At 43.6% G+C, this 23,486-nt stretch overlaps 1 protein-coding gene across 1 annotated transcript; it reads left to right on the top strand.

Moving 5' to 3' along the window:
• Positions 1–10,209: 10,209 nt before the first annotated feature.
• LOC134184586 (jerky protein homolog-like) lies at positions 10,210–12,067 on the top strand. Its single transcript, XM_062652319.1, has one exon. It carries the CDS (start codon positions 10,361–10,363, stop codon positions 12,041–12,043), a length of 1,683 nt encoding a protein of 560 aa, XP_062508303.1. The 5' UTR covers positions 10,210–10,360; the 3' UTR covers positions 12,044–12,067.
• The last annotated feature ends 11,419 nt before the right edge of the window (positions 12,068–23,486 follow it).

Here is a 23,486-nt window from a genome sequence, read left to right as displayed (position 1 = left end):
GTTTTCGTTCAGTTACGCTTGCGGAGATGAACTCATTCATAGGGCTCATAATATACATGGGAATTGTAAAGGTATGTACTATAGCAAAATTCCTTAGTAGTTCCTTCTTAATTGTATATGTATTTATAAGGTTCCTGAGCTCTCTGAATACTGGTCCACAACCTTTCCATTTCACAGATTGTGGGCCAGACGGTTCATGTCACGCAATCGTTTTGTCGCTATACTATCGGTCCTGCAGATGGAGAATCCTCGCACTGACAAGGACCGAGGGACTGACCCATTGAGAAAAGTCAGAGGCCTCGTTGAGGCCATGCGCCTCAACTGCACGAAATATGGTCAGCCCCATGCCCGTGTCTCACTTGACGAGCGAATGGTCAAAGCCAAAGGTCGCTTTGGCTTTAGGTATGTAGAAGTTTCTAACATAAAAATTAGGAATTAACTAAATTTGTTTTCGCTGTTATTAGGCCATACATAAAGAACAAACACGTCAAGTGGGAAGTGAAGTTGCATTGTGTATGCGATTCCATCTCCGGCTACACATACAACTTCGAGATATACACGGGCAAAGAGCGACAATCTTCGGATGCGGCGACGACAGCAGCAACAACAGTAACAGCAACAACAACAGCTGCAATAACAACAGTAGCAGCAACAACAAGAACTGCTGCAACAACATCAGCTGCAACAACAACAACTGCTAAAACCACATCAAGATCGGCTGGCTCGGCTCGGAAACGACGGAAGACGACACGTCAACCAGTGGATGACACAAGTGTGATCCATCGTACAGTCATGCGTATGATGGATCTCTCCTTGATCAGGGGTACAGTGTATACACAGATCAATTCTACACTTCAGGACCTCTGTTCAAGGAGCTTTACAATCGGGGTACGATGGCTTGTGGTACAGTCCCGAAAAACAGGATGTTCCTCCAGAAATGAAAACGCCAAGAGTCTTTGGCAAGTCACCACGTGGTAACCATAGCAAATAATTATATTAGCAAATCAAATTAATAGTTTTCTTTTAGGTTCATTTCGCTATCACCGTGATGAAGAACTATTGGTTATTCAGTGGGTGGACCGAAGCGTGGTGACGGTTATGAGCACCCTTCATTCTGGACACCGTTATACTCCCTGCGACAGATTTACCATGGATCGTCCAAAGTATGACGGGCACCACAAGATCACGATTTCCAGACCTGAGGCTATCGGCGACTATAATGTGCACATGGGCGGAGTAGACAAATCTGATCAGATGATCAAGTACTACGAAGTCCTGCACAAGAGCCTCAAGTACTGGAAGAAGATCTTTCTGCACATGATTAACTTAGCCGTATTCAACAGCTACATCATGTTTACTGCCCTTCAAGAACAACATCCTCAAGATCCACTTCTCAAGAGGAAAGGGCAGTATTCGCAGAAAGTCTTCAGGTGTGAGCTTATGCGAGGGTTGGCTGGAATAGATTTCCACGAACCTGTACCACGATATTGCGAATCAAAGGTGTGGTACAGGTTCGGCCTCAAGTGGATTACCAACATCAAATACAACATCATCAAAATATACAAACATTACAACAAACGCATCTTAGAGTGGTTGTGTGTACAACACATGGAATTACATGCCGTTGAGCGTTTCATTACTTCAAGTGATTCAGCTGCTGAGCTAAGTACGCAATGGGATACGTGGCAGCGAAGCCTGCAATATTACCCGGATGGTAAAGGAATTACTAATGACGCAAGAAGGAAAGCACTCTTGCTACATTGTGCGGGTCCCCAAGTTCAAGAGATCTATGAAACGTTAAACGACTCAGGAAATTCGTTAGAATCGGCTATCAAAGCGTTGGATGGTTATTTTAAACTGCTCATTAACAAGTTTTATGAAAGGTTTCGGTTTCGGCAGCTTGTACAAGATCCAGACAAGCCAATCGATAAATTTGTCAGCCGACTTCGACATCAAGCAGCCAAATGTAGTTTCGCAGATACAGATGACAGTATCATAGATCGAATCATTTCAAAATGTGCAGGTTCTAGACTTAGATCTAAGTTGTTGGAGGAAGGCAACGCCTTGACCTTAGCAAGAGCCCTCGTGATAGCGCGCACGGGAGAGTCCGTAGCAGTGCAGGATAAAGATATTGTAAGCGAACAAAATTCTACAGAGCCAAGTCTGATGTCATCAGCATTGTGAGTCAGACCTCTCTCCCGTATTCGCTCTAAGACCGCTTTTAGCCTGGTATCATGTTCCTCATCGTCATCTCAAGTACTCTTCGAGAACAAGTTTTGCACCTCGCTCACGAAGGACACCAAGTCATAACAAAACGCAAGGAGCGCTTACGGTGAAAGGTATGGTGGCCGCGCGTGGATAAAGCTATGAAGAATATATAGTACAGGCATTATATGGTTTGACCTTAAACAAATTGCAACACAAACTCTCTCAACTGTTTCCTACCCAGAAAAGTGTGCTCTATAACATACTAAAAGTCTTAGTGAATTCTTTGAGGGAAAGTGAGCGTATCATCTCTGGTAGCATTCAAATCACGTGACCTCCCAAAATATCTCTTTGTCTAACTTACAGTTCTTCTGAAACACTATAGTGAAGAACACATACCTCACTCGAGACTTGTTTAAAGCTTCTCCATTTGCGATTAGAGTAGAACGCAATCAAAAATGCCGTCGTTTCGAGATTATCGTAATGTTCTCATGTAGAAACCACTCTAGCAAGGTTACGATTATCTCTCTGAATTAGTCTACCCTTTTGGCTTCTCCGTTACTCACGTTTCCAGACCATGACTGAAATCACGGATAGAAGCCGGCATCAAAGTTCCCCTAGACCTGAGAATTTTAGATTTGTCAACGTGGCAATGCAATGGACGCGTTAGAGGTGTCTGAAGATTGTATCATCTGCAAGCAGCTTTAGAAGAGACATCACCAACTGCTACTCTGAGAGAAAAGGGAAGTGCAAGTATCAACAAGGCAAGTGATTCCAGGAATGACACTATCCACTGGGCAACAAGTACACCAAGAATGCTGTCGAAAATACTGCAACTCTCAACAAATAGCCAGAATTATTAAACTAGGCAAGCAAAGACATGGTACAGCTGTAGACACTGCAAGGCATCAACTTAGGTCAGCAAAAAAAACGTCTAACTTCAGGACGGACTATTTCTTCTGTGGCACACCAGTGACGTTGGGTAGAAAGAGAAAAAGTTTTAATGTTTTCCATGTGAAAACAGTTGAATTGAGAGACACAATTCTAGCACTGTGTCATGAAAGAGGTGATACCTGGGCAGATGCTGTACAAATAAGCAAGACTTTTGCATATTCATGATCTTCATGCTGCAGATGCAGTGTACCACGGAGGGCGTAGTATAAATTTCCATACGAAAAAACAAATACCAGGTACTTATCAGCATGAAATGAAAAGGGCAAAATTAGGTCGCCCATAAGATAAAGAAAGAACAGATGCATTCATGGAGGTCGCTACTTCTCTTGAAGAAAACGATGTTCCATACGGCTAATTAGATCATGGATCGTGATCTGTTCGTCAATCTGGCTGACTCAGAACACGGTGCATACAGCTACCCACACATGCAGCAAAAACTCCACGAATATTTTGGAGATACTGTCATTGAAAATAAGATCAACGGTAAGCCCAACGTCGTTACCGTCAGAAAAAAAGGCCAAACAGTGCTCCATGACTTCTACAGTAAGCAGAAAGCTGATCTTGACACAGAAAAACAAAGATAGTAGAAACTGCTGCTAAACTGATTAGGGACAACATCAAAGCAGTGGAAACATGTCACAAAGTCTCATCAGTGGAAACATCAAACAGCACACCTTGATATTCTTTGGAAGACTTCCATCATGACTGGATCGCCAAAGCCAATGTGGTCTGGGATGATGCAACTTGTGCATCAAGGCAATCACCTGAGAGACCATCTGTGATGTTTCTGCCAATGATCGACATGAATAGCAGTGATGTGCCATGCGTCTACTCAACACTGAAATATGTATGTAAGTATCACATTTGATCAACCACTCTTTTGGAAGTCTCTGATGATTATTGTAACTGAGCCAGTGGAAAGTGAATTGAAAGATATTGTCCTTCGTCTGGGAGGTTTTCATACATAGATTGAGTTACCTTGGGTGTATTGGCCATCTCATGACTACATCTGGATTACAAGAATTGTGGCAATTGATTTACGCACCCAATGCAGTAATGCACATGCTTACTGGCAAAGCAATTTCTCGAGCAGTACGGGAACATATCTTATTGTTGATGCAGTTCTCATTGCCTTGGTGCTGAACAAAACATTTAATGCACCTTTACCTGGAAGTTCAGATGACCCAGAATCTGGGAATGTGGAAACAGATGAGTTTTTAGCTACAACACCATCACATGAAAAGTCCGCTAGACACCCAGACCTACATGAAGCTGCTGTTCTCTATGAGAAGGTGATGCAAGGTTCAATGTCTGCAGATCAAGTTTGCCAGTCTGGTGTGATAACCTGAATCAGTGATGAACTTCAAAGAGAAACCAAATCCCTGAAGTCATCTAGGACTGCTACACTTTGGTTGCAGTACATGGATATGGTTGATATACTTCAAGTATATCCAGGCAGAGCATACTGGCAACTGGGAATTGCATCAACAAACTGTTTCAGAAATGGTCCCTTACTTGGCCGCATGTGGGCACAACCACTACACAAAGTCTGCATGGATATATCTGCAGCGAATGTCTAATCTCCACAATAAGCATCCAGATGTGTATCAACATTTTAGAGAAGGTCTCCATGTGGTGAGAAGTGATTGTCATTGGGCTGGCTTGTCCTCGGATCTCATCATCGAGCAGGTGCTCATGAGAAGCCTGAAGACCAGTGCAGTGGGAATCTCACAAGAGGACGAAGGGATGACTTAGCAGCAATTAACGCCTGACATGGTTGCTGTCCACGCCAGCTTGTGCTGACGTGAGCTGTGCCATACAACAGCTGACTGGGATTAGCTACGACACAGGAGACCAAAACAAAGATATAACCAAGGCTAGACAAGCTCATGACTGGAAAGATACCCACAAAAGTCTGTTATCTACTTATTATACTTCAGCCTTTACAGTTAAGTAGTTGAAAAAACACAGAAAGTTCAAACACATTTACAATCCCACAAAACATTGACATATATATACAATAAAAGGTGGTGTAGAATCGGGAACACCTATGTTAGCGTATGACCAATTTTTGACACTTTCCCTGCAGATCTTCCTTAAGACTTTGAGTATGTTATAGGACACTTTTCTGTACATGAAATACTTGGAAAAGTCTGTGCTGCAATTAGTTTAAGGTTGACTCAACATTTGTCACAAAATGCCTGTACTAATATGTCGCACTTGCCCCGCTTGTCAAGTGAAACAATTACCGTCTCATCACCACCGATGCAACGATCTACACTGCTTTCGGGGCCGTGGATAGACATTGCCGCTGATCTCCTTGGTCCTATGCCAAGCAGAGAACATTTACTAGTGGTTGTCGACTACTACAGTCGATACTTTGAAGTAGAGAGATTGACGCGAATTCGAACGGTCAATATTATCGCATCGTTAAAAACAATGTTTTCGCGATATGGTGCACCATACGCCATTCGTACTAACAATGGACTAGAATTCAGAGATAAGGTTTTTCTCAGTTTTTGGAGTCATATGATATCAAACATCAGACAAGTCCACCCCTATGGTCTCGAGCCAACGGGGAAGTAGAAAGGCAGAATCTACGCTACTACGACCATTGCAAGGAGCTCGAGTCGAGGGTAAAGATTAGAGACCCAGGACCGTCGGAAGTGAGGCGGCAGGGGCGGCTCAGGTCGCCCCACTTTTTGAAAAATGGTATTTCGCCAATCGCTTATTGACATTCACTTTCGGTTAAGGGTATGGATGATTAAATAGGTAACTTATTGCAACTTTGTAGTTCTAGATTCAGATATCAAAAAAGGTTACACAGTGTATTAGAGCTCTCGATTAGGATACACGGCCGGGGGGTTAGCCTCGAAGTCCTAAACCAGTTGAGGGTTAAAATAGACACAGATGTTAGCCTTCGTCTACGTGACACGCTGATATTGCATTCGACTGCATCAGCGGAATCGTCAATTATTCTTGACAGGTGTTTTTTTGAGTTCCCGACCGCTCTACAGTCTGTAAAAGTCCAGGCGAGTGTGACCATCAGATGTCTTCGTGTTGTGGAAGTAGACAACTGCCACTGCCGGTTGGCGACAAGGCGCACCAGCCTTTGAACTTTCACTTTCCCCAGCGTGGGTTTGGAAAGGAATCAGCGGTGAAGCGTTCCTTTCAGAGGCAGTGGTTTTTAAAAAAATGGGCATGGCTGCACTACAATGAAGACCGAGACCTTGCCTTCTGTTTAACATGTGTTGTTGCCTATAAGAACAATCATCTACAGTCTGTTCATTGCCTGGAGAAAACATTTATTTCAACTGGATTATCAAACTAGAAAGATGCTGTTTGCAAGTTCGCCAAGCATGAAGGCAGCCTGTGTCATAAAGATTCTGTGCAGAAGACGGTTGCACTTACTGCTACAACAGAGATGCTGGTGAAATGCTGTCATCACAGATTGCAAGGGACAGGTTGCAACGACGAAAGTGCCTGCTGAAGCTTCTATCAAATGCTCGCTTTCTGGCAAGACAAGGCCTTGCTTTTCGTGGTGACAAGGACGAACCCGATTCTAATTTCATGATAGTGATTCATCTACGTTCTGAAGACAATGCAATGCTTGTAGACTGGATAAAGCAAAAAGCAGACAAATACACTTGTGGTTACATGCAGAACGAGATGGTGAAAGTGATGGCTTTGCATATTTTGCGAGAGATTGCTGCATCAATCCAGAGTGCACCGTTCTTCACAGTAATGGTTGATGAAACAACAGATGTTTCTAACATGGAGCAGGTTTTAGTGTGTCTTATGTAAGTTAGTAAAACATTCAAAGTTTATGAGTAGTTTGTTGGATTATATGATGTAGCATCGATTAGAGCTGAGACCATCTACGCTGCTATCACTGATGTGCTATTGTGGATGAATCTTTCTGTTTCAAAGGTGCGTGGCCAGTGCTATGATGGGGCTGCTACCATGTCTTGTGTGAAATCTGGTGTGGTGGCGCGTTTGTTCGCAGCTGAGCCCAGAGCTGTTTATACCTACTGTTATGGTCATTCGTTAAACTTGGAAGTGGCAAATGACTTCATTCCTGATCATGACCATAGACAAGAGGTGTTTGGTACAGAGTTCAAAGTCTCTGATTTTGAATTTTAAAATACTTTTCATAATGTTAGTAATAGTGTCGTGACTGTTAGAAATAAAAAAAGATGTATGACTTATTGTCTTAAAAACTTATCGCCCACGGGCCGGCTCTTCCCTGGCGACCAACACAAATTACGCAATTACCACGCCCTTTAGCGCGCGTTAGGCCGCAACACTTTTACTTTGCTTCCGGCGAGCCTGAGATCGGAGTTGCAAACCTTCCTTTATGCGTATCGAACAACACCTCGCTCTACGACAGGAATGAGTCCTGCTGATGCTTTCTTTCAACGAAAAGTGAGATGCAAGTTACCATCTTTCACCAAATTGATGGAGCAGATACTCGATAGGGACTTGCGAGATCGAGATCGAGAAAAGAAGGAAAATGGGAAACAAGCCGGTGATCGAGCAGCTAATAAAAAGACTGATGACATCAAAGTTGGGGATACAGTATTGGTTCGGCAACAGAAGAATAAAAAGTTGACAACAACTTACGAATGGCATCTCTATGAAGTCATCGATAGGAGATGAGCAGAAGTGGTAGTGTCCAATGGCGATAGAACTGTGAGCAGACATGTGTCGCACACAAGACTATTCTTATCGTAAGACAAGAAAGGATTGTAGTATATAGAGTATACGGGACTTAGAGGTATGGAGAGTAGACGGGACTTAGATCGTTAGAACATTCTAGAAAATAGATTGTAGACTCTAGATTGTAGACTCTAAGAATAAAGGTATGGAGAGTAGACGGGACTTAGATGGCTAGAACATTCTAGAAAATAGATTGTAGACTCTAGATTGTAGGCTCTAAGAATAAAGGTTGAATGTACTTAACGTACAGAGAATATTACAGAAGTGGTCGCAGATGACAGCACGTTACAAGATATCTCCTCAAGCGGAATAGATGTACCAATTGAGGCTGGAGGCTGGCTACACAAAGCCTGTATCCCAGATCAGTTTTGAGAACAAAGCGGAAGTCGCCAAGACATTAATGATGCACACATTGTATCGTAGCAAAGCAGTGACCAACTCAACTCTAGCTTTGCTGGATGCAATGAGCAAGCACCAGCAGATTCTAAAATCTCTCTTCGTGCTTGGCAATCAAGTTGCATCGACTGTCGGTAAGTGTACGTTCTATTATAGTGATTAACATTGCCAAATAAAATCTAATCATCTGGTTATGTTATCAATAGAAACTACCAAGAGCCTGTTTGCTACGAAGCACATTCAAGATACCGGGACTGTAGAACGGGAGAAAGAAGAAGCGACGTACATGCTATTTCTTGATGTCTTATATATGAGGCAGAAGGTACAGTTTTGTCACAGTGACGCATTCCAGTATTTGCGTAATGCACAGGAAACAAGAGCACGTGAGTGCAAATCTTTGTGATTATTTCGGTGTTCTTTTTGCAGACGCAGACATTCCAGAAGTAACACTTAATCAAGTGCTAAGCTTTTTTTACAGATGCCGAAGAAGTTCCCGCAGAAGAATTTGAATGTCCAGCGTCACTCTAATTCTGCCAAATACCTCAATTTCCAAAAGCATCTAAGTGCGTGTTGCAGTTGACGTTGCCAATCATACATTAAACTAACGCTGTGCAGTTCAAGGAGATGTTGTATGCGTTTCATAATCAAGACCGATTTGGATTGATCTAGCATACAAATAGCAAAGAGCAGTTGCTAAAGAAGTCTGGTTTTGTTTGTTTGCTGATTCGAGTCCAGCAGAGCGGCGCTATTGTATGGGGTACAAATTGGATTAGATCGGCAAAACTAACAAAACCGAGGTTGAATCGAGACTGATGGACCTATACAACATACATACCTACGTTCAGACGTCTACTCTCGTTGTTGTAGTGAGTGAAACTACTCACCATGCCCTTGTTCGTGAAGCAGTCAAATTTTTTAATTAATTGCAGCCATAATAAACTCGCGTGCCATCAAATATAGCGAAACACTCAGATCGGGCGCTTTGAGAATGTGTAGAGCAGAGGAAAGGTCTGTTGCAACAGGTCCATCCCAGTCGATTCCATAATGATCCTAAACAAGAAAGTATACAACGGATAGAGCCGTTTATAACTTCGAATATACAACTAAGATTATCTCAATTGGTCTTATCAAACTGTATTTAGCACTCAATCTAAGACTGCAATGTCTGTGGATACTTGCGCGAGACCCTGATATCCACATTTGTAGTGAACTCCGATTTCTGGCAGTGCGCAGCGAATGGTGACGATATACTTGTTGAAAAACTTTAGCTGATTGTTACTTCGAGGAACTAATACATAGAGGAGAGCCTATAGATCGACGATGTTGCAAGCATATAACATTTTCTCATCTTGAAGCATATAAAAAGATCATGAAACAACGAAATGCATTCTGTGTGGACATCTCTCCCTAGGCGTTCAATTCGCTGGTTGTGCACGCATCTACCAGTTCTACAGCTCCCTTGCCCAGGCTCACGTTCTGGATTTATTAGAATAAAGTTTGATACTAAAACATTTTCACCTCCACGGCCGCACCTTACTCGTGACGGTAAACCATACTGTTCTACAGCATGCACGGAGAACGGTTTCTGATTTGTTGTTATTGGAGGCTTGAAGGTACACAGACAACCTGGAGTAGCCATCAATACCACTGTGTATACAATAGGCCATCTTATCAAGTTGTGGTAGCCATCAATATGCCACAAGCTGTTCGGCATAGCAACGTTGCACTGTCTTCGGTGTAGAGCTTGCCTGAATCGGGTCCGAACTTCAAAACTCTCTCTAATCCTGGATCGCTGAATTCGTAATCCAATCTTTCTTAGAAATCCAGCTGGTGATCTCTCGCCTGAGTTTGGATGTGTGTCGACAAACTGTCTAGCAAAATCATCAAGTTCTCTGTCTTGTAGTTCACTATACAGTAGAGCCTCGCTAATCCGAACCTCGTTAATCCGAACCCTCGCTAATCCGAATGTCCCTAACTGCTTGACCTCGAGTTTCCAGAGAGCATTTAGAATTCCGAGGCCTTGTGCAAACGTCCTTTCATATCCGGGAAATAACAAACATCTGATCATATCCGGGTACACGTTCTCATGTCGTCAGACAAAGATATAACAAAGAAGACAAAACGGGCTCACAAGACTCTAACAATAGAGCAGAAGGTAGCAATACTGGATGAACTGGGAAGTGCCTCCTATTCTGTGCTGTGTGAACGATATGGAATCGGTCGAAGCACCATTAGCGATATCAAGAGGAAAGAGTCTGAACTGAGGCAATACGAAAGGAAGCTAACCGAAATGGGAACGAGTCGACTTGCCAAAACAATGAAGCTTTCTACTTACGAGGAGCTGGAGAGGGCTGTTTTCATGTGGTTTCGGCAGACGCGCGAGAAAGGCATTCCTGTATCAGGCCCACTACTACAAGCAAAGGCCTTGCAGCTTCACGAGAAATTAAAGGAGTCTTCTCAAGAAGAGGATTTCGGCAACTTTGTTGCCTCGTCTGGTTGGCTTTGGAGATTTTGTAAGCGTCATTGCATTAGACAGCTGGCCTTACAAGGAGAAAAGCTGTCTGCCGATAAACCAGCTGCTGATCAGTTTGTGTTACGTTTCCAAGCTTTTGTCAAGGATAGTGATTACAGCACTGAACAAATATTCAACTGTGACGAGTCAGGTTTGTACCATAAGCTGCTGCCTCAGAAAACGCTTGCTGGTCACTTTGAGAGGTCTGCTGATGGGCGCAAGACTCAAAAGGACCGTGTTACCATCAGTGCCTGCTCAAACGCGTCTGGTAGCATAAAACTACCCTTGGTCTTGATAGGTAAATCCAAGAATCCTCGTTGTTTCAAAAACGTCAATCGTGATCACTTGCCAGTGAGTTACTACAACCAGTCTAATGCTTGGGTGAACACAGGAATATTTTCTGACTGGTTCCATCATAAGTTTGTTCCTGTAGTGCAGGAAACGTTAAGGGAAAAGGGTTTGGATGATAAAGCTGTCCTTCTGCTTGACAACTGTTCTGCTCATCCGAATGAAGAAGACCTGATATCAGCAGATGGCAAAGTGATCGCAAAGTTCCTTCCACCGAATGTCACTTCGTTAATTCAACCCATGGATCAAGGTGTGCTAGTATCCATTAAACGCCGATACAGGAAAAAGATGCTTCAAGATCTTATTCTTCAAAATGATAGAGGTGTGTCAATCATTGACTTTGTTTGTGGAATCAACATGATGGAAATTTCTGATAAAGTTTCCGCTAGTTGGGATGAAATTACACCTAGAACAATTCGATTGTCTTGGAGAAAGATTCTACCCATTTATCCTGACGAAGGCAGTCAGGAACCTGCTGGCATCACAGAATCAGGAGAGTCATTTGAAGAGCCTTCTTCTAATTTGACCCCTCTCTTCTCTGCTTTGGGTTATGAAATGACTTCAACAGAAATTGAGGAGTGGTTAATGGTAGACAATTTGGATCCTGGTTACACTCATTTGGATGATGATGAAATTGTCACTGAAGTCTTGGCTCACGGTCGTGATGAAGAGACTGCTGCAGATGAAGATGAAATGCAAAGTTCTGATCATGATGCAAGCACAAACCAGTCTGGCATCTCTCATGGCAGTGCATTTCAAATGCTCTCTGATTGTTTGACATGGTTTCGGGAACAGACAGAAGCAACTCAATACAGCTTGAGTGTTCTTCGGAGCCTACGTGACCTTGCAGCTAAAAAGAGACTAAGCACTCTTGAACAGACGCGGGTGACGGACTACTTTGAGAAATGAGTTGCTTTTGCTTGTTGTTGGGTTACCTACTTAGTTAGTTGCGTTGCAAGAATTCTTGTCCCTGCGTAGGCATGTAATTGTTGACATATGTATGCGCAAACGGTCTGGATTGTCAAGGCTATGTCTGGGTCTCCAAGGCTTCGTATTTTGATAATCCGAACAAATTCAGTAATCCGAACAGGTAAGAACGGAGTCTGGTACAGAGCTATTCGGATTAGCGAGGCTCTACTGTACTTGGCATATTGCTTCAGTCCGTACTCAATAATTCATCTTCTAATTGTTCGCGCAGAGACACCTAATAAACCTGCAATATCCCGATTACAGAAACGTAGTTCTAAGAGCGTTAGCAATCTGCTCTTCTGTCACTCGAAAGCTTCGGCGACCTCTTCTCTGGAGACAACGGTAGCTGTCAGCTAGCTCTCGAACACCTTCAGTAGGCTACCAATTGCTCGAAACAACAGATCACCTTCTTCTGGTTCGAGTATCTCATCTAAAATTGTAACATCCCTCAGCAATAACTCTGCTTGCAAAACAATGCCTTGTACATCTTCAACAGCCGCGCTCATAGCAAACACAATATTTGTAACGGCTTCTGCAAGTTCTTCCAAGAAAGCAGAAAGCTCTTGACTAACCGCAACAGACGAGACAGTCATCGTCTTGATAAGTGTATAAGTGGGTATTGCTCCACAAAGAGCCTCCGTTTTCACAGTCCTGAAAAACCAGCAAAATGTTACTTGCCAGAACGATTTTCAGCAGGTAAATACAATCATTGCCTTTGTTGGAGCTTTTGAGTACTAATAAATTAGCTGCGGGTGCGACGTCCACTTGTAGAATAAGCATGCCTGCGACCTGCTTGAACGTTGCACTATGAGGCGCTGTGTTTCAGTATTGTAATTAAATTAACGTGAAAGACGCTCATTACCACTGCACCACAATTACTCAGTCGCCAAGAATATATACGTAGGCCGTCGTCACTTTCGTTGACGCACCTTCGATCAATACTTAAACGAAACAGGGAAGTAACCATCATTTATGGGTAGTAACCGACGTCGACAGGTGGTAAATGTCATGGATAGGTAGTAGCCGACATTGATAGTTGACATCGATCGGTAAAATCGAATACCGATGGTTGACTTTGACGGTGCAACGAAAGATCAATTTTGCCCACATTGGCGCTCCATAGAGGGCAGTCTGACGTTGCTGTTTCACTTCTCTTTCTAGACACTTGTTTGTAATTCCCAGTTATAAGAAATGGGTTGTTGTATACATACATACATATATATATATATATATATATATATATATATATATATATATATATATATATATATATATACTGTATATATATATATATATATATATATATATACTCCATGGTCTTGTCCAGGCAACTTATTTACTATATCAATACCTACTTGACCCACAACTTATGCTTGATTGACTGGACACCAAATTAATAAATGGACTTCCGCTGTGACTGTAATAGATAAGATAGTGACTGAGCATGCGTGCAGCTTGGGAGTAAGTGCTGTACGTTCTAAGCTACACAGAAATAGATCATCGATATAACTACAGAGTATCGATACGACAGTGGCGACAAGGATGGCTGCCAACGTAGAGTTTGGGAAACTCAGCGGTTCCGGCACGGCGTGGACACTGTCGACGACTACGTGGATAGATGTGAACTCTGCACAGTAGCCAACAACATTACGGATGACGACGACAAAACAGCGGTCTTCTTGACATCCGTGGGAGCCACAACATACGCCTTACTAACTAACTCTTCAGACCAGCGAAACCGCAGTCGAAGTCGCTCGGCGATCTGGTCAGGTTGATGAGGGACAACATGGAGCCCAAAACGATCGTGATAGCGGAAAGCTACATGTTCTACAAGAGAAATCAGAAAGATGGGGAGACGATTGCGTCGTACATTGTAGAGCTTCGCCGATTAGCGCGGAAATGTGAGTTCAAGGACTACCTCAACACGGCATTGAGGGACCAAGTCGTGTGTGGACTGTACCATGCTGCAGTCTAAAAAAAGATTTTAGCTAAAGCGGAGTTGTCTTTGGGTCGCGCGATCCAAATGGCACGGGCGTGTGAATCGGCTCGGCAAGAAACACAAACACTCAGAGGTCAGACGCTCCAGAGCGCTAGACAAACGGAGACAGCGTTTGGTGTAACACAATCCACAACAGGTGGATCCAGCCAATACGCAAAATCCAGCTACAAAAGCAAGGCATGTTCCAGATGTGACGGAACGAACGACAGCAGCGACAAATGCCGATACAAGTCCTTCATCTGTCACTATTGCAAGAAGACTGGACATATCATCCAGGATGCAGGAAGAAAGAATGAGACAAGTCAAACGACGGACATTCGAAGCATAAATCGAAGACGTGGAAGACCTCACATCAGATTGACGAAGACGAGGTTAGTCTTATATTCTCATTATCATATAAGCGTGGTGTTGATGTGAAGTTGTAAGTTGCTGGTACGGAGATTGATATGGAGGTAGACACAGGAGCCACAGTGACTGTAATACTTAAAGCAATATACGAAGAACGATTAAAGCACGTGCAATTGAAGTCAAGTAAAGCCAAATTACAGGCTTATAGTGAGCAGGCCCTCAATGTTGTGGGTAAAGCAATGGTACCCTTGAGTATATAGGTCAACAGTGTACTGAGGAAATTATTGTTGTGGATGTACCTGACAAGCCCACTGTTCTGGAATCTGTTGAGACAGATCAGGTTAGACTAGGGAACACTCATTGCGATTGAAGAGCACCTATTGTTTGGGAAAAAGAATTTCCTCAGTTGCTTGAAATGAGCATGGGAACAGTACAAGGTTATAAAGCCCATATTGTGATCAAGCCAGGGGTTACTCCTCGGTTTCATAAGCGAAGACCGGTACCGTATGCATTACAGCAGTAAGTTGAGGAAGAATTAGAAAGATTAGTGGGCGAAGGAGTATTACAAACGGTCGATCGAAGCGAGTGGGCGGCTGCACTGGTGGTAGTGCGAAAGCTGACAACACTGTCAGGCTGTGTGGAGACTATAAGATAACGATTAATCCGTACTTAGCTACGGAAGGCTACCCTGTGCTCAACCTACAGGACTTGTTCGCGACATTATCAGGGCAAAAGGTTTACAAGATTAGACCTCAAACAGGCATATCAGCAGCTGGAAGTGAAAGCCCCGATAGCCGAAAGTAGCTTACTGTAAACACTAGTAAGGGATTGTTTGCATATTTGATAATGCCATTCGGCATCAGTACTGCCCAGCCATTTGGCAAAGGGCAATAGACGAGATCCTGGCAGGACTACAAGCCGTAATTTGTTACCTCGATGACATCCTAGTAGTGGGAAAGTCCCAACAGGAATATGACGAGCGAGTCAAGGATGTGTTGGGAAGACTCCAGCAACTAGAACTTATATTGAAACAAGAGAAATGTGCGTTCAACCAAAAAAGTAGAGTATTTAGGCTATGTAATAAATGAAAGCGGTCTTAGACCTACACCTACCAAGACTCAGGACATACGTGACGCACCAGAGCCAAGAAGCTCGACCAAACTAAAATCCTATTTGGGATTGTTGAACTTTTATAGCAGGTTCATACCAGATATATCGAGTGCATTGCAGCCCTTGACGCATTGTTAACGAAGTCACAACCGTGGGTATGGCGAGAAGCGCAAAAGCGAGCCTTTGCTGGAAGCAAGAAGAAGTCGCTGTCATCGAGCTGTTTGACACATTACGACTTGGCCAAACCGCTAAAGCTAAAGTCTGATGCTTCACCTCATGGGCTGAGAGCCTGCTTGACGCATGTGATGGCTGACGGGACGGAACAACCTATTGCTTTCTCTTCCCGGACCCTCACTAAAGCAGAAAAAGGCTACACACAGTTAGAGAAGGAGGCGCTTGCTCTAAAAGTCCACGGTGTACGTCATTTCCACACGTACTTAGTGGGAAGAGCGTTCGTCCTAGTGACTGATCACAAGCCACTACTCAAGATTTTGGATCCAAACAAGGAGTCCCAGCGTTAGCGGCAGCTAGGCTGCAACGCTGGGCAATTATTCTCAGCGCGTACCAGTACCAGTTGGAGTTTACATCGGGTCCTAGAAACGTGGAGGCCGACATTTTATCACGGCAACCATTACAAGTGGACGTGATCGACCAAATGAGCAGATACACGAAACCGACAACTTGGAGCAATTGCCAATTACGGCCAAAGAAGTTGCCAAAGAGACGGCATAGGATCCTGTATTGCGGAAGGTATTCACCTATACAGTACCGATGTGGCCTTACCAAAGGGATGCCGAATTACTCCCATATTCGAGGAAAGTTAACGAATTGTCAGTGCACAACGGATGTCTACTTTGGGGACAACGTGTTGTGATACCAACCAGTCTGCAGTCAAGAGTGCTACATGAGTTGCACTTAGAACACCCAGGCGTTAACAGGATGAAAGCTCTGGCTCGAAGTTTTGTGTGTTGGGTCAATTTGGATAAGGACATCAAAGAATTAGTCAAGACCTGTCAACAGTCTACTACCAGCCCGCCACATCCGTAGCTGTATCCAAAGCGTCCGTTCAATTGTGATTTAGCAGAATTCGGTGGGAGACAATATTTTGTCATGATGGATGCCTATTCCAAGTGGCCGGATATATATAACTTAGAAACCAGTGCTTCAACCACAAAGGTTATCGACGCACCTAGGTAGTCTTTTACGAGCAACGGTCTACCGGAGCGTCTAGTATCGAACAACGGGCCCCAATTTCTAGCGTGGGAGTTCAGGGAGTTTATCCAGTCCAACGGCATTAGACACCAACTCACTCTGCCGTACCATCCAGCCTCACTGGGCAGGCGGAAGGAACCACTCGTTCAAGAGTTAAAGAAAAGGTTCAGAAGTAAGCCTGCGACAAGACCTTTAAGTCACCAATTATCACTATTTCTGCTACAGTAACGGTCAACACCTCATACCACGACGGGAAAATCACAAGCAGAATTACAGTTGAAGCGTACATTGAGAACCAGATTGGATCTTATGTTTCCCGGGGGTCAAGCTGACCTTGGACAACAAAATGAGCAACAATTTCAGAAAGTAAGTAGTCAAATGCGGGAGATAATACCCAGAGAGGCTGTGGGAGTTTGGAACCCAAGAAGAGTTGGAAGGGAAAACTGGTTATATGAAACAGTCATGCAAAAGGTTGGTCCTACTAATTACATGATCGAAGTGGAAGGACACGTGCGCTATGTACACATCGATCATTTACGGCAACGGGATTCGAGAAATATGTTGGGAGGTCTACCCACTCCAGAACAGACAGACATATCTATAGCACCAAACTCATCAAAGGAATTGATACCACCAGTGATATCGGTAACACAAGAATCAGATGCAGTGGAAACACTAGGAAGAGTCAACGCTTCAAGAAAAGAACAGACGGCGACAACGACATAGGAGAATGAACAAGTACGACCAATATTACAAAATGTTCCAACAAGCCAGTGGAGTCACCACCATAACCACGTAGGCAGGCGGTACCATTGACGGGAACACCGGCGACCACCTATTGCGGGTTATTTGTGCCATATTTCTTGTGTTTCATTCTATTCGGCGGCGTTTCATTCCATTCTATTCTATTCGGATAGACTTTTCGCTGGTTTGTAGACAGTTGCTTGTAAAAGATGATAATTAAGTTGAAGTTAGGTAATTCCAATTAGTCACTACATTACAATAGCATCCTTTTGTGCATGCGTTTCATAATTGCGTGCTTGTCAAGTCAGCAGAAGTATTTAGAGATCAGTGTAGTTAGCGTTTCGCCTGTTTGCACGTGTAGATCAATGGCAGAATCAAAGCTTGAAGAAGCCGGTCGGCTTCTTGATCAAGCTCGCTCGTTAGTACAAAACCAGAGAGAAACCAACTACGTTAGCGAAACAGCCGCAGCTTCAGCAAAAGTTCTGATTCCCATGATGCTTCCAGACCATCATATGTACAATTAGAGCAACATGGGTTCCAATCTATGCGACTGGAGCATGCGAGATTGTTTCAGTACAAACCGCATGCTTCTCCTACAAGAAATAGGTCAACATCCAAGAAAAGGAAGCGGGCGACGTGGACAAAAGAGGTGGTGTATTTGGTGTCTCCTGATGCCAACACAGTACCAGGGCCACATCAGCGAGTATTTCTTCTTTCGCATGGCCTGGGCACACACAAACAACATAATATTTGACGCGGATGGTGACTGAGAAAGCGTTCATCAGTCGATCACGGACGCTTTTCTAGATCTAAAGCAGACTGGGTACGTTTGCTGCACCTCTCAGGACAACGGCTTCAAACTATTGCTGTTCCTGATCAAGGCTATACCGTCCTTTTCTGAAAGAATACCTAAAACAAGCCAAGTGCTATGTCCGTCCGGTCATGATAGGACTGCCGATCTCTCGTGAGATGTCCAGTAAAATAAATGTTACTTCTTACTTTAAAATGTAAGTCAAATACAGCAGAATAATCTAACCGGTTTGGTTCTTCTGTGTTAATAGAGTAGCAAAGCGAACAAAAGGTACAGTAAAACCTGTACCAGCGACAACCTTCTCTCGGCGACCACCCGGCTTTAGAGACCACATCTGCCTGGCACGGAACGTTGTCCCGTACAATAGCTACTGTACTAAGTGACCACCTGCCCAACGCGACCAAACGACCGCTAATCCAAAGGCCCTACAGCAATTAACACCTCTTCTAAGCGACCACAATGTACTTTTTTCGTCTTGATTACACATTCCAACACGGCTGTCACCTCTCAGAGGTGTCGACACACGTGCGATCACGTGAAGAATTCGGAGACGAGTGGGAAAAAGACCTCCTACATAAAGCAAAGAGGCGGTGTGAGGATCCAGACAGAGAGGATGTCGTTGACGCTGGACAACATGGCATTGACACAAGTGACACTGAAGATGATGCTGGTTATGATCCACCTCAAATTCGAGTTCAAACTTAGAAAAAAAGTCGTAGAGGTCGCGGACGAGCTATTCCACTTTTCACTCATCAAAAATGATCAGAAAATGCTGGATTTGATTGCAAAGCTGGAAAGTGTGGTGCAGAAGAAGAGTTTGGAAGCCAGGCAGCAGCAAACTCTATCCAGTTTCTTTTCCCTGTCACAGTAGCTAGCTTTGATTAGAACAGTCTGTAACCACATGGACGAAATACGTACATTGCACAAAACAAGAAACAAGACGTTTAGCACCTTGTAAGTTCCTTGTCGTGGTGGTCTGGACTGCAGGGCTATAGGTGTGTGGAAGCGCGAGGCTTCCTCTACTAAGCGAACACCTGTCCTAAGCGATCAATACCCCTGAGTCCCACAGGTGGTCGCTTAGTACAGGTTTCACTGTACTCATCGCTTGCACAAAGTGCCAAGACTGCTTTCCAATGCAAGAAATTCTTTCTCATTTCAAAATTTGTGCAAGACCTCTTGTGCAAGTTGTGCGTAGAGTCGTAGACACAATTCGTGTAAACAACATGACATTCAAGTCATCCTCGACTCTTCTTTGCAATCACAAATCAAGGCTTCTGCCAGTCTTCGAGACAAAGTACGGCTAAATACAATTTCAGCTCCTTTCGCAGGTTCATGGATTAGGGTTAGGGTTAGGGTTACCCAACCCTGTCTTTGGCCTTACCATGTCTGCACAGGAGTATATTGTTTGTCTGCATTTTTGGCTGGGCATTTGTTTATTTCCTCTTCCACCTTCTTCCAGCAGGTGCTACTGTGGTTCCATTTTCGACAGTCACGGAGATAATGTTCTAGGCTGCCACAGTGGCTCCCTGAGAAACAAACGTCACAATGCTTTGAATGACATTATATTTCATTGTCTAAGGACGAACAACTCATGAACTCGACGTGAACAATGCTGTACTAGTGAGAATCAATCAAGACCAGGAGACGTCTTTCACTCTGATTTCTTGCAAGGTCGTCCCGCATAATTTGATCTCTCTGTCGGAAATTCTCTTCAACCATCTTATATTATCTTTTCCGCCAACACAGCTGGTACCGATGCAGCAGCAGGGGAGGTGGAAAAAGATCATCGCCATATTTTGAACGTTGAGTGTACTGGCTCTCTCTTCTATCCTCTAGTGGTAGAGACGTTTGGTATAAGGTCTTCATCCAGCCTCGAAGTACTCAAAGACATCGCTAGGAAGACTATCACCACCAGTGGACTTACTATTAGCCTGGCTTCAACCTACTTACATGAACGTTTATCTGTCTGTTTGTGGAAATATAATTCAAAAATGATTTTAGCATTATTAGCTTTTAGCTCTGTTTCTGATAATGGGACTCATACATGTATGTTTAGAGTTGTATTATGCGCTCACCTTTAGGTGGTGGGACTATAATTATATTATAACATACCCATATATATATATATATATATATATATATATATATATATATATATATATATATATATATATATATATATACAGTGCCTTGCCAAAAGTCATGTAGTGCCAAGTATTTCTTGTTGTTTGCAAATCACATACCCACAATACTCAAGTTATCATGCCCACAATACTCAAATTGCAAGATAGCCATAAAGCAACACCTAATGAAACTCGCTGGATGAATCTGTTTGAATTATGCTTCCACGCAAGGAAATGACAACAGATGAGCGGTCTGAAGCTGTTGGTATGTGGAAGGCGGGAAAGAAGATGACACAGATTGCCAAAGCGCTGAAGCGGCCATTGACAACAATATCGAATCTAGTGAGAAGGTACAAGCTCAACGGACATGTTCATAACATGAAACGAGAGGGAAGGCTAAGGAAAGCAACAGCAAGGGATCTGCGCCATTTGGAAAGAGTGGTGAAGGAGAACCGACGGAAACCAGCAAAAACAATAGCGCCTGAGTGGAGCAAGGCCTGCTCAAAATCTTTCAGTCAGACAACAGCAAGAGGAAGGCTGAAAGACATGGGGTATCACGGTCGTGCTTCTCGAAAAAAGCCTTTCATTTCTGAAAGCAACAGAAGGAAGAGGGTCTGTTGGGCAAAGGAAAACATTAGAAAAACGGTCGAGGATTGGAGCAATGTGGTATTTACTGACGAAAGCCGCATCAAACTCAGTGGCAGTGATGGTAGAGTGTTTGTTTGGAGAAAGACCACAGAAGAATGGCTACTAGTCTGCACTTTAGGCACAGTAAAGCAAGGTGAAGCTGCCATCATGATCTGGGGTGCCATGACTTCATCAGGTGTTGGACCTCTGACTTTCCTTGAAGGCAAAATTAACGGTAAAAAGTACAAGGAAACACTGGAAAAACACTTCCCGCCTTTAGCAGCCGAGAGAGGTAGACATGGAATGTCAACTGTTTTGCAAGATGACAATGCTCCTGTACACAGAGCGAGGAAGGTGGCGGAGTGGAAGACCCAACATGGCATCACATCCCTGGACTGGCCGCCGCAGAGCCCAGATATGAATCCGATTGAACATTTATGGATGATACTGAAGAAATCTATTGGTGCAAGAAATCCTCCGACATGCAACGTTGATCAGCTGAAACAAGCTATCAAAGAAGAGTGGATAAAAATACCACAAGACGCTGTGCATAAACTGATGTTATCTATGCATTCTAGGGTAGAAGCTGTCCTGAAATCTAAAGGGTTGGCAACTAAATATTAATGTACAGGATATAACACAAGGCGTGTGAAATTAGAAGCTTGTGTAACAAAACAGGAGCACTTCTTGCGTGGTGCAGCCTTTTCACCCAACTACCATGACTTTTGGCAAGGCACTGTATATATATATATCTTGGATAACAACGCGAAATGTAATATTGAAGAAAGCTGTCTCAGCCTACGTGATCAAGTACGACTAAAAGCAGTGACAACTCCTCACTCGGGGCTTGGTTGAGGGCAATTCCTAACCGCAGTCTCGGCCTAGCCATGTCTCCTTAGGAGTTTGTTGTTGCCTTGCGATTACGTCTAGGAATAGCTGTATTTCCACGTCATCCCACGTCATACAGATGTACAGTTCTGTACGTGCTCTATTGTAGAAGTCGCGTGTGTACACTAGTAAGAACGTCACATGCGTAGTGTGTCTAAGAACTAGTCACGTGCGCAATTAGAGATGTCACGTGCACCTCTGTGAGAGGCCACCTCCGTTTTCCGACCAAATTTAACAGGCTTTAGGGGTGGTCGCAAATGGGAGGGACTACTGTATGTCTATTGACTATGAGGCTGTGCTGTCTGCTTTCGCAAGAAAGCACCTGAGGAGAATTACAATGTCAGATGTTTTGGACAGTGATAGTAACTGATGTTTTACTTAGATCTGTCATAATCAGTGTTTTATACATGCATGCCCTTATACCACCTTAGCCTAGACTGGCACCACCCAAAAAAGATTTCTGGATCCGCCACTGTTTGTGTTTACAACTCCGTTTGTCATCGATAGGCTCATTATAAGACACAAATGGTTTGTCTTGTCAACTTCTACTCTAGTTCGCAGACAACCAAGAAGACGGATTACTGACGGGACCTAATCTAGGTCACCCGATTTCGTTTGATTTTCTCTCTTCAGACGCAGTCTGAGGCGTTCTTTGGAATAAATCACTGCGGCGTACGGACTGATGTTTAGCTCATTGTACACTGTTGCTACGGCAGAACGTGAAATCTGGAAACAAATATCTACTCGGTAATCCGGGATCATATCTCCGTCAGTCGCTTTCTACAAGACGAATTGAGGCGCTAGTCATGTCTGTTGAAAGGTTTACTTTGGATGCTTCTGCCACTGAATAGCCGGTTAGGTCTCTTTTAGTTTTTACAGTAGCAGGGTAATGATTATCCTACGAGACAATAATCTCGGTCACGAGTTTGAGTATCTAGGTTAATTGTTTCGAATGTGTCTGTCTACCTAGATCCATTTAGTTCTTCAAACATGGCATTTAGCACTGCATAAAATCTTAGATATAGGTTATATTCAGTCCTGTCTAAATATGACCTAAACACGAATGATCTGAGACTCTATATGTTGATCACATTTGGTACAGGTCTAAATGTAAGACTAAATGCGATATACATTTAGCATCATATTTAAACACATGTAGGCCGTCGTAAATATAATATGAATTTAGTACCATATTTAGACACATTTAAAGCGACACTGTCAAGATTTGAGCGCACAAGTGCGCATGCTTGTGCGCTCTAGGCGTGTCACACTTCGCGCGCAAACCTACATCGGGACTCCTAGGACAGCGTAATGGCGTTTCGTGACGATAGAACGCGTATTAGTGCATCAGACACGTCTGCTGACGAAGGAGCAGCGGCTATTCCGGTACGCAGACAATGGGACTTTTCGCTAGGATATCTATAGCTAGGAGTTGATTATGAGTGTTTTCAGGAAGAAGCTAGATGCAACTGCAAGGGTACATGCCAGAGAGTCCGTCGGGGGAATAGAGGTTGACAATGT

The sequence above is a fragment of the Corticium candelabrum genome, chromosome 9 (genome assembly GCF_963422355.1).
Source record: "Corticium candelabrum chromosome 9, ooCorCand1.1, whole genome shotgun sequence".
NCBI classification, from domain to species: domain Eukaryota; kingdom Metazoa; phylum Porifera; class Homoscleromorpha; order Homosclerophorida; family Plakinidae; genus Corticium; species Corticium candelabrum.
This window is presented reverse-complemented; position numbering and strand designations above follow the sequence as displayed.